We start from the raw sequence: 12,042 nt of genomic DNA, 5'->3' as shown, positions 1-12,042 counted from the left end.
CACGACAATATCCAGCCACGACTAAAACGCTTGCCGTGAGACTTCACAGGGAAGCATGGCGGATGCCCGGGAGGCACACAGGCAGGTGACGATTTGGTGCTTATGACTGATGCGTACGGTTGAGGTTCTCTGAAATCTCTGAGCCAGATTAGTGGAATACTTGGACTGAACTGCCTGCGCGGGGTAGGCTACTAATATGTTTTTCAGCAAGCTGTGTCATTAACTTCAGTGAGTTATACTCTTAAAGCCTAATACATAATCAGCTTATTGAAGGGATTGTGATTTATGGCTTCATGCCTCACCAGCACGGTTTGTTTTGATATTTTCTACTTCATCGCATTCAAACTTCTATTTTTGTCGATCTGTCAGGCACGGGCTGACAGCTTTGCCAGTCAGAGACAGTTCCCTGTCAAAGTCAAGGGCAAAACTCTCATTGACTTCAGCAGTGTAATAGCAGGTCTAAAACTTGTAAGAAGCCTGTCTTCTGTGTCGACTCAGCGAATGGGAGCATGCCTGAGGCTTGATTTTGGTGTTGCTTTTTGTGTTCTGCCGCCACTGGAGGTAGGGTATGGATTTGTGGCTGTTCTTCCGATCTGAAGCTGTGGTATCCTTGCTCCTTACATCTTCCCCATTCAGGGGCTTGAGCTTGAGCTCAGATCTTCAGTTGCTTGCCAAAGTCTGCTGGCTGCCAGCCAAATGCATCCTTGTGGAGACTTCTTGGAGCCCAACCTGAGCAGGCAACTTCATGGCCAGAGGAAAAGTAATGAAGCCTGATACCATATTGCTCAGTGTCTCATGGTTGTATCGCTTCAGGTCTATAAAGGTGTAAAAATCTGACTGGTCTTTTCTTCTTGGCTGTGGCGTTCGCTCTGTCTGTCTCTTTGACGTTTGATAAAATATTAGGCTCGCACTGTTCCCTACCGCGCACCTGTGGGTGGATGGGAATTTGGATTTTTCCTCAATCCACCTGCCTTACAAAATTCCTGTCGATTTCATTAAAGTAATGTTGCCTCTTCTGTCCTGTCAGAGTTGTTTGGCATTTGTAAGGTTTGGATGTTAATAGGGGCACAGGCATATATGGATGCTTCCTTGAGTCTCCTTAGGAAAGATCTTATGACCGTCGATGGTAGCAAAATTAATATATGCCTCCCTCTTTCTTTTTTCTCCTTTTGAGCAGTGCCTTCCCTCTGTGCTTTATTAAAAACAGTAGCACAGCCAGACCGTGCATTACCGACTAGACACTGCTACTGTAGTGTCAAGAATGTGGCTAATAGTTAACCGCATTTGCCTGTGCAGGCTGTGGCATGGGTTACACTCGCGTGCCCTGCTGCCAGCCCAGAGCCCTAATGACTCACGGTGCATTGCTTGCAGCAAGCGAGCACGCTAACTCACAGAGGCGAGCTTCGGCAGGTCGTGCCGGGACTGCGCAGGCAAACGCCGGCAGGTGCACGGACTTTCCAGAGCGCGTTGGGAATGCCCAGGGATCTTTTGCAGTCAGATTCACAAAGCAGGTCCCGTCTCTTCTCTATGCAGTTGTGGTTCGTTGCATGAGAGGGATTTTTGTAGTGACATCCACACTCAATATTTCTGCTTCCTGCTCTCTGAATTCCTCAGGGGTTTGAGGTTGGTCCCTGGTTATCATCTGTAATCCTGGGAGCAGCTGAAAGTTTAGTAGGTTTGAGTATTTAGCAAGATACTTTCAGATGGAAAGCATAATAAAAACGTACGCTCCTGTTCTTTTTGTGTTTCTCCTGGAGAAGTTGTCATATTTTATTACTTAACTACGGTTCTTTTTTTCGTAACTCCTTTTCCTGTCTCCCTTTCCTCTCTCCCCCATCAGGACAACTGAAAATAGTCTTGCAGAAGTGCAGCAGCGTAGGTTGCTTTCCCATGCCGTTTCACTGCGTGCACTCAGTGAAATGTCCTTGATTTGCCCAGGACAATGAATGGCAACGTTTTCCCTGGGAAACTACTGTATTTCTGCTTAATCGAATCTGACCTCATTTTAGGAATGAGCTTAAGGTGTTCTGTTGAATTGTAACATAACAGACACCGCTTCTTGATCTGCTTCGAATGGCAAAATATTCCTCTTCGTTTTTTTGTAGTTGCTGCAGCCTGTCTGTAGTGTTCTGTCTCTCCAAGACTCTGTAAATTGTTCTTAATAAAGCTGCACAGGCTAATTGCAACCAACAGATATCTTTTTGTACTCCCTCCCAATTATCCCCAATCTTCTAGGCAGTTTTCCTGGCATTGTCCCACCAACGCTGCAGATAGGGTTGTTTGTCTTTTTTTTTCTTTTGTTTTTTTTTTTCCAGGGAGTTAAAATGTGAAGCGCAGTTATCTTCTGGGGCAGGTGGCCACTTGTTAATAGGTTTGACATCCATTTGTGGTATGGGTCAGTTCAAGGCATGTCTGGCTTTTTGGTACTGGTAGATACAAACGCGTATTTTTGTTGCTTCAATTGCCAGGGCTTGATTTTGGCTTTGAGTGTTGCAATCTACCTGAGGGGCTTTCCAAATAGCTTGGTGGGAGAGACGTCTCTCGCTTTCGTGCCCACGCACTCCCTGGCATGCCTGGCGGGCACACAGTGCCATTGTCACAGGGCACCGTCGAGGGGCCATCGAGGTGGCTAGGTGGGAATTGGTACCTGCAGGCCTGGTGTAGGCTGCCTGCATAGTTTAGCATTACAAAAAAATGCATAAAATGTTCCCATTTCAGGTTGCTTCTCAGAACATGTAAAATATTTGGACAAATCCCCTGGGTTTCCTTTTTGTTTGTTTGTTGTGTGCTTTAGGAATAGATTTGAGAGGTTATGTCCTTTTGGGTGGCTCCTACAAAGTGCTGGCTTCTCTGATCTCAGCAGTGCTTGAGTGAAGCAGATGTTGATCTTCTCTGCATAGCTGTAAAAGTGCTCAAACTCATGTGGGACTGGATCACAAATGTTCTTTTGAGATGTTCCTTCCTGTTACTGAAAGGTTAAAAGAACATTTTTGTTCTATCAAATGTTAAGTAGAAGGGTTATGGCAGGCTCGAGAGCCACAGGCTGCTTGTTTCAGGAAAAGCGTTTTTATAGGGGTGTAAAAGGACAATGTATTTAATAATTTATTATTTAAGGTGTTAATATATGCTGCCTGAGAGTATTTTCATAGCTTTGTCATTTAAATATATTTTAAAATTTGGAGCAGATATTTCCCCCTTTCCCCTCACCCAGTACAGTTTTCATATGCAGTTTGAAGTATTTTCTCCCTAAAACTGTATTTCTAATCATGGTGGTTTTTTACTTTCCTCTTTCTTGTAGCTTTTTGATCATGTTGCTGAATGCCTGGGAGACTTTATGGAGAAACAACAAATCAAAGACAAGAAATTACCAGTTGGGTTTACGTTTTCCTTCCCGTGTCGACAATCCAAGCTAGATGAGGTAAGAAGATTTGACAGTTTTCTTAATATGCAGAAGAGTTACAGTGTGATTAAAACACTGCTATGAAAGCAGTATCCTAGACAGGTCTCGTTTTGGGGATAAATGAGTGTTATATTTCACTGTCAGACTTCATGCTTGTGTTTATGTTTCTTCTGAAAGAGCTGGTTAACAGATGACAAAGAGGCATCTGATGTTTTGTACTGCCTCTGAGTGAGCTCCTCAGTATCGTGGTTTACCGTGTAAACATGGCAGCAATTTTTCCTGCCTCTTGTGCAACCTTTTTAACCTCTCCATGAGGTGTAACTGGGAGGGACCCAGCCCAGCAGCATTTGCTCAGATTTTGGTGAACTTCACAAGTGCACACACCGATCCAGATCGGGGTCTCCCTCCTGAGCAGCAGTGCTGAGCCGTGCCACTGGCTGGGTGCTCAGCACTGAGGGAAATCAGGGAGGCCACCTGGAAGCGATGCGCTTTAAAAAGGGATGGAAATAACCAGCGTTGTATGAAGTGACTGATGAGATTCCCACGGCAAGGATGCTACGGTATTTTCCTTCTTTTGCTCATTATATCACAAATGACTCAGCAGCCTCCTGGTACAGCATCGCTATGGCAACGGTGTAGCAAATTAATGCAGGAAAGTTAAATCCACACAAAACACTAAGAGGTTGCACTGTTAAAGCATGACCTGCTTTTCTAGCTTGCAGGTCTCTAGGTTAGCCTGGTGCAACGGCTCCCCAGATGTTGGTGCTGAGGAGGGCCAGGTGAGGCACGATTTTTATTACATTTCATACTTCTTGAGCGATGCTGAGGGCTGAAACCAAGGGTGCTTACTAACTCAGGTCTGAATGTAGTTCAGAACAGAGAGCTGCCTTTTCCTGCATCAATTCAGAAAAGATGAGTTGATTTTGGTGCAGCTCTCCCATCTGGCCGTGATGCATGGTAAGGCTCAGGCTACTGACCGCACCAGAGTCATGCCGGGGGTGCGGTTGTGAAGTTGAGTTGCCCTTGGGAAAATGTATTTAGCTGCATGATGAAAGGCGCTTGTTTGTGGGCTGGTTTGCTCAAGCCAGCTGGGATGACATCATGCTTGTGTGGGGCAGGGGCAGGCAGGTAGCATGTGGGATGGCTTGGGGACACCTGTGGAGACTTGGAGATGAGCAGGGGCAGAGTGGAGGAGGATAGTAGGAGACAAGGGAGGGTCTCTCTTAATAAAAAAAAAAAAACCACCAAACAAAAACAAAACTCTCTTTCTGAGAGTTTTTGTGATATTTTGGGCATTTGAAAAATGTTTTTCTGGATTCTGTGGGCCAGATTTGTTCCTGGATTGCTGCTTCTGTGAGGCTGTGCTTGCCTATGTGCTGTTTTCTTGTGCTTGGTGAGCAGAAGGAGACAGGGTGGTCCCTGGTTTCTCCAAGGGTGACAAGGTGGCACTGCATGGTTGGGTCCCGCTCAACCCTGCTGCACTCCAAGGGCTCTTCCCTGCTGCCAAGGTCTTGCTGGTGAAGCAAAAAATCCTTCCAGCACAGCAGCCAGTCATGCTGAGAGGAGCTGCTCTTTGCCAGTGTGGTTTGACCAGTTTTCCTGAATGATGACAGTTACGTGGAACAAGGGGCCCTTTTGCCCATTAAAGCTGTGCCTGCAGAATGGGCTTTGCCATGGTTTCCCTGCGCAGCAGCACGGGGCTTTGCTGGGTTTCTAAATGATGCTAATGAGGGCAGCACAGTGGCAAAACTTATGCAAATTGAGTTTGTGTTTTAGTGGTAGGAAAATACCTCCTGGTCTGGAAAGAGCTGCCCTGACCCCTCTGTCCCCTGTAGCTATCCCAGCTGGGAGGGTGAATGTGCACAAGACACATGGTTGATTTTTAGGCTGGGATATGGGCTTACGTACACCTGGGCAATGGCTGTTTGTGCCTGTAGGCTTCAGCTTTTCTGATTTTTAGCTTCTTGGACTCCTGTTGTGATAGATTTGAATATTGTGGTGGGTATGAAAAGCTGAGCTGATTTGAGTTGTCTTTCCTGTTGACTACTGTCAATGCTCTTTTCTTTCTTTTATTATTATTTACTTATATACTAAATGCTCTGAATCAGCTAGGCATTATCTAAATAGAAAAAAAAATCAGATGTAGTCGTTACCTTGGGGGATTTGCAGGTTCTTTATGACAGTTTGCAGACAAGGAATTCAATACCAGGATTTCCTTTTCAATCCGTACTGTAAGTTGGGGACATACATTGCTACATTTCTAGTATTTCCATTTGCCTCAACCCATAAACATGATCCCACAGTGAAACAAGCCTGGACAGCTGGGACTCCAGGCAGCAAATGTGCAGCAGTCTGATCCCCGCTGCAGCCGAGTCCTGGATGTACAAACATCACATCCCTTCTCTTTAGTCAGTCCCGCGCAGTCAGCTTTTTCTGAAAGCAGTTGATTTCCGTGGCCCAAGAGGATTAAATGGTTTTCCAAGAAAAACTGTCGAGGAGTAACAGGGAGAAAAGTGGGCTGAAAACAGAAAGTGCAAACAAACCTTTTTCTAGCAAGGGAGGGGAAAACAATTTCCCATCTTTCAGCTTACTGTAATGAGAATCAAAGACCGCCAGTTGTCTCAGGTTGGGTTGTTAGGTCATACTAGAAAAGAGACCTGAAGATGCATTTGAAGTCTAAAATCTTGTTTTTAAGGAAAAAAAAAAAAATCAATTTGTGTCTTATGGTGGCATCCTGTTGAATATTGCTGTCTTGTTTTATCAGGGTATTCTGATAACCTGGACGAAGCGCTTCAAAGCAAGCGGAGTGGAGGGAGCAGATGTTGTGAAGCTGCTTAACAGGGCCATCAAGAAACGTGGGGTAAATTGTACTTCATTCTGTTTTTAACTCTGTATCACAGCAAACTGGCATTTCTTTGTCAGGGACCACCTTCACGTCACTGACTTGAGCGTGTGATCTGAGTGATAGTGCAGCTCTGCTTTCTTGCATGAAGATGTGCGGTTTTTCCATTTGCTGGGAAAATGGAGCGACGTCAGAGTTGCTATGTGGAAGCTGTGATTTTCCTCACAGCACAAAACCGAGTGACTGTGTTGTGGTTTGTCGCTGGCAACCGTCAGCAATTTTATCACTCTCCAAAAACTGAAAAAGTGCTGCGTGTCAGTGCCGCAACTTTTCAGTGATACCGACATATCCCATTCCTGTGAAACCGCATCTCGTGGTCTGGGCTCAGCTGAGTTGCGCAACTGCTTGGGAGCAGGCGAGGAGCAGAGTAGATGAGAAGGGGGATTTCAGGCTCAGTGAGCTGTGTTGCTCCCTGCAGTTTCTCACTGCTGATTTTATAGAGGGTGAAGGTGACCATGTTGCTGATTTAAACAAATAAAAAGGCACTGAGTGTGAGATGGAATGAATTTGGGTTTGCGTGATGCTTGCAGCCAGGTGATATGTTGATTACTCAGCAACCAAATTCATCGGAAACAGGGCAGTATTTGCTCTATTTGGGCAGTTGTGGACTTTTAAGCAAACCTGAGTTTTACTGTCACTGAACAACATTACTGTAGTCCGTTACTGTCATCAGACTTGATATCAGGTAGAGTAACACACTGAAGAAGCTGGAAAGGAATGAGTGTGTGTCGTCTGGATAGCTTATTTAATTGCATTATTTGCTTATAATTTTGTATTAAGATCTTCACTTGAAATAAAACTCCTAGATGTTTTAAGTGAATTCTATGAGAAATACATAACTTGGGAGGTTTTTCTAGATTAACTCCTCAAGCAACTACATCGAATTACTCCATGATGTAACTGCAGAGTTCCTCCTTCCTTCATGTATAGCCCTTTTCTTTCCTGCCTAAGGGTGCTTATGTGAAAGCAGGTCTTTGCTCTCTCGAATTATACTACTGCTGTTTTATTGTTTGCCTGGTGCATTAGTGTGCTCTCATTGTCTTCTTGGGTACGTGGGATAGGGAACTGGCAGACAGAACAGGTGATATTTAAAAAGATGAGCTGTGGTATTCAGACAAACTGTTTGTCTCCTGTTCCTTGTGAAATTAGTTGACGTAAGTGAACCGGCGATAAACACAGGCAGTGTTTTTTCAGAGAAGCCGTATGGCCCAAGTAACGTTTTGTTCCTCCATCAGGACTACGATGCAGATATCATGGCTGTTGTGAACGACACCGTCGGGACTATGATGACCTGTGGTTTTGATGACCAGCGTTGCGAAGTTGGCTTGATCATTGGTAACGCACATTGCTGCTGCAGCATGCACGTGACTTTTCTCCCTTTGCCTGGCCTGTTTGGTTAGCACCTTCTGATATCCTTTCCCTAAAGGCACTGGCACCAATGCCTGTTACATGGAGGAGATGCGGCACATTGACCTGGTGGAAGGCGACGAGGGCAGGATGTGCATTAACACGGAATGGGGGGCCTTTGGAGATGATGGTTCGCTAGAAGACATCAGGACCGAGTTTGATCGAGAGATCGACCGTGGATCCCTTAATCCTGGGAAGCAGCTGTGAGTGAGGCAGTTATCTGTGAGCTTTGCTGCTTTTGTTTTCCGCTCTGTGCTCCCTTTTCCACTTGTGTTATGAATGCAGCAGTTCAAGAAGGCTCGACTTTGCCCGTGGTGAGGCAAACTGCAGGCTGGGCTGGGTGGTGTGGTGGCACAGCTGGGCTCTGCCTCCCTTTGTTGCCCGCGGATCGGTGGGTGACTGCTGCTGTACTCTCCTGCAGATTTGAGAAGATGGTCAGCGGGCTGTACATGGGGGAGCTGGTAAGGCTCATCCTGGTGAAGATGGCCAAGGAGGGGCTGCTCTTTGAGGGGAGAATCACTCCTGAGCTTCTCACCAAAGGGAAGTTTGAGACAAAGCACGTTTCTGCCATAGAAAAGTGAGTACCTATCCCTTTTCACCCCCTGGGTTTCACAGTGACTTTGAATATTAATTTTCCAGCACCTCTTTTTGCTTTGCGGGGAGATGTGCTGCATTGGGGTTGGCTGCCATCCTCCTGCGCAGGTGCAGAGCTGGCAAGTGGGGACCCCCAGCAGACAGTCTTGTGACCTCCTCCCCAAGATTTCTCCCTTTTTCTGTGTTGGGAGGATCTATGAAAGCCTACCAGTCCGTGTAGCTACAGGGCATGTGCTGTGCTACCTCTCACCCTGCTCGCAAAAACTCAGAAGTTGCTACCCTGCAGCTAACCATGGGAGTGAATTGGCTTAGTGCCTCCAGGCAAATACTTGTGTCGCTCCTTGCTGTATCCACGGGATCGCTGGGCAGAAAGAAAACAAGCGTGACAAGGCAGAGCATTCAGTCTCGTAGGCAGTGCCGGGTGCTACATGGTGACCTCTGAGCTATGCGCCAGTTGGTTTCTTACGGTGTCATCACCCCTTTGGTCAGTACTTACTGGCTCTTCCCCCTGCGTTTTTAAAATTCACATCACTGGGATAGTTTGTACTGCAGTCATTGGGCTGGCTTTTCTTTTCGAAACGCTGCTGATTTTGCTGCACACATATAGAGGTACTATTGATTGCGAGTGCATCGCCAAGGGAACAGCCAGTAACTTCTACAATGCCTGTTGCCCCCTGCCCCGTTTTACTCCTGTCTCCCCCCCGCTCCCCGTTTTACAGGCAGACTGTCTTACCTGAACAGCTTTCCGTTAAATGTGTGTGTTCATTTGTCTTAACTACAGAGGTCCGTGTAATGGACCGATGTAATGTTAAACAACAATAAGAAAAATGCAGTTATTGAGAAGTTCAGTTACTAAGACCAAAATTTGCCCTGAAATCCCACCTTACTTCCTGAGGAGCACTTTGGTTATAATTAGGGGGCACATCCCTGTGCAGCTTCAGATTTCTGCCTGATACTAGGAAGATGCAAGAGTCCTTAAAAAGATGTATGGAGTGCAGTTAGTAATGACAAGATACACTCCTTGTGGTTTTGTCTGGGAAATGACTGAGCTGGACGTGAATAAGTTTTGCCAGAAACTTTGCTCTCAGGCTGGGTGCTAATGAGGGAAAATGCAGTGCAAGAGACAGAAGTTCAGTGAGGTTGTAAAAGCCTGAAAAGAGACCCATTAGGATGAAATCACTTAGGCGACTTTCGCTCAGGGTTTTGTTTTTCACACTGGGCTTTATTTATTGAGACATATGAGCGAGCGAGTGTGGGATTAGGTGTATGCTCAGGCCTGTGCTGAATTGTGGGGCTGGTGCTTCCTGCTCCAGAGAGAAGCTGTTTGAAGTTTAAAGCATCAGTCTGATGAAAAAGCATTTAATTCCTCCAGGTCTGTATAAGTGCTTGGAAGTTGCTGATTTTCTTGGGGGTGCACTGAAGGAGCTGTCATGAGGTTGCTGCTCTGCTTTGGGTCTGGCGCTGTTGGACCAACTGCAGCCGGAGCTACTGGACATGCTGTGCTCCCGGGGGATGCCCTGGCTCCGCAGGATGGGGCTGGTCCCGGTCCTGGTCCTGGTCCCAGTCCTGGTCCCACGTTTCATGCATTCACTTTCAGAGTACAGGAAGCTTGATCGGTACGAGATTTGGTCTGATCATCTGGCACAACGAAAACGTGGTCTGTGTTGGAGAGACTTGCACACAATTAGCATTGGACACGTTTCCAGTGACATGATGTACCTCTTGCCTTGTGGGAAACGAACTTGAAGGAGGGCAGGCTCTTGGGTACATGTGGGAGTAATCCTGCCCATAGGGTGGCTGCTATAGTATCTGGAATTGCATGGTTTGTAGGTTGCGTGTTTGCATCAGGCTTTAATGGAAGGCTGTTTCTCTCTGCGAATGAATGCATATTTAGAGCACTTTATTTCAAGCATCGTGGAGCTTCCCAGTCCAGATCTCTTAATAAATTTTCTTTCTAACCCCTTTCTCAAACCGCAGGCAGGGACACCCATGGTTGGATGCACCTCAGTCCTGCATTTTCTAGCTCCCCCACTAAGGAGTACCTGTTACTGCTCTCTCTTCTTTATAGGAGCAAAGAAGGTTTGAACAAAGCCAAAGAAATTTTAACCCGCCTGGGGGTGGAGCCGTCCCACGAGGACTGCATCGCCGTCCAGCACGTCTGCACCATCGTGTCCTTCCGTTCGGCCAACCTGGTAGCCTCTACGCTGGGTGCCATCCTCAACCAGCTGCGGGATAACAAAGGGGTCGGCCGCCTCCGGACCACCGTGGGGGTCGACGGCTCCCTCTACAAGATGCATCCGCAGTGAGTCCCTCCGCTCCTGCCGTTGACGCTCTTCACCTGCCACGGCCTCTGGTTTGCAAAGGGTCGAGCGTGTAACCCCAGGACGTCACCCAGGCACGCGGTTTGGGTGTGAGATGAGGAACCTGAAATGCGGGTGTGGGAGTTTGGTCTGAGATGGGGAGCTTAGTGGAAAGGAGAGTTGTCTTTAAGTGAAGAAGTAAGGTGAGATTTTAAAAAAAAACCAACAAAACCACAAAGAAAAGAACCAAAACCCTGAGTAATTGGACACTGCAATATCGGTGAAAACTATGGTGGTTTGAGTACATACCTTAAGGGATTTCAATAGACCTCTTGGAAGGTGAGTTTCTTTGTACAAAATATTACTTTTGTGCCCGTAGATTGGGCTTTGATGAGAAGTGCATTAATGCACCTTGATCTCCATTTTCAATTTAAACTCAGTTGTTTTGAAAATGACTGTGCTAAACCCTATTTTTTTTCAATCTTTTCTAAAGATATACTTGGAAACCAGGGGAAAAAAATTGGTGCTTACATTTCCGTGGCTTTTTAAAAACTGTGTTTGTCTTGTTTTTCCCCACCTTGAAAGTTACATTTTTAATCAAACAGCTGCTTAGATTTACGTAGAAAACAGAGAGGAACTTGAGCTCTTCTGCTGTGGGTGTACCTGATCCTGGTAACAGAGTTTGGTGTGAGTCTTAGTGTCAAAAAAAACCCCAGTGCCCAAGCCCTAACGCTGTGGATGTTTGGGAGAGGCTGCTGGCCCATGTGCGCTGGGAGAGCAGCACCTGCGTAAGGGTTTCCAAGTTCAGGATAAAGAAATGGAAGAAATATGCAGTGTGCAGGTGTGATTTATACACACGTGGTAAAAGGCTTTTATTTCGTGGTGATAACAAGTCAGTTTCCAGTCTCGGCTGTAGGATTTAGCTGTGGGTACTGAAGGGGAGCAGAGGCAGAGCATACAGGCCATACCTTGGCTTTGGAGCTGGCTGGGAGGGCTGAGTGTCATTTATGAGGGAATTTTTGAAAGGAGAAATATGTTTAACGTTTCGTTTCCAGTTTCTCGTTATTTTGTTGAAAAAAAATACTTTCCTTAGTTAAAGAAAAACGTGAAATTTTGGCAAACAAAAAAATTTGCAAGAGTGCTATTTTGACTAGCTTTTCCGGATGGGCAGGTCTAGGGTGTGTTAAGATAACACACATGGGCAATTTTTGTTTCTGAACTGTTTCCCCACACCATCTAAACCAGTGAGTTCAGGACAGCTTGATGACCCCAGGAGAGGGGATCGGAGCCTGGGGGTTTCTCGCACCTAGGGTCAGGTTCAGGGGATGAGACTCTGATGCTCCCCCCTGCTTTTTGCTGGCTTTTCGTAGAAGTTCAGGAGGAAAGAGGCCATAGGGAAGAACTGCTCTTTCCCGCTTGGGAGGCTGTAGCTAGTTTCG

The 12,042-nt window shown here is 46.3% G+C and overlaps 1 protein-coding gene across 2 annotated transcripts in view; it reads left to right on the top strand.

Annotated features, from left to right (window-relative positions):
• Positions 1–12,042, top strand: part of LOC115348109 (hexokinase-1) — a 50,308-nt gene that overhangs the window by 24,663 nt on the left and 13,603 nt on the right. For both annotated transcript variants that reach the window (XM_030030173.2, XM_030030174.1), the window contains 6 exons: positions 3,299–3,418; positions 6,165–6,260; positions 7,538–7,637; positions 7,729–7,912; positions 8,131–8,286; positions 10,372–10,605. In XM_030030173.2, the coding sequence (XP_029886033.1) occupies positions 3,299–3,418; positions 6,165–6,260; positions 7,538–7,637; positions 7,729–7,912; positions 8,131–8,286; positions 10,372–10,605 (890 nt within the window). The remainder of the gene's footprint in view (positions 1–3,298; positions 3,419–6,164; positions 6,261–7,537; positions 7,638–7,728; positions 7,913–8,130; positions 8,287–10,371; positions 10,606–12,042) is intronic.

This window comes from Aquila chrysaetos, chromosome 11, assembly GCF_900496995.4.
Source record: "Aquila chrysaetos chrysaetos chromosome 11, bAquChr1.4, whole genome shotgun sequence".
Classification (NCBI taxonomy): domain Eukaryota; kingdom Metazoa; phylum Chordata; class Aves; order Accipitriformes; family Accipitridae; genus Aquila; species Aquila chrysaetos.
The sequence above is the reverse complement of the archived record's forward strand: the minus strand, read 5'-3'. Positions and strand labels throughout refer to the sequence as shown.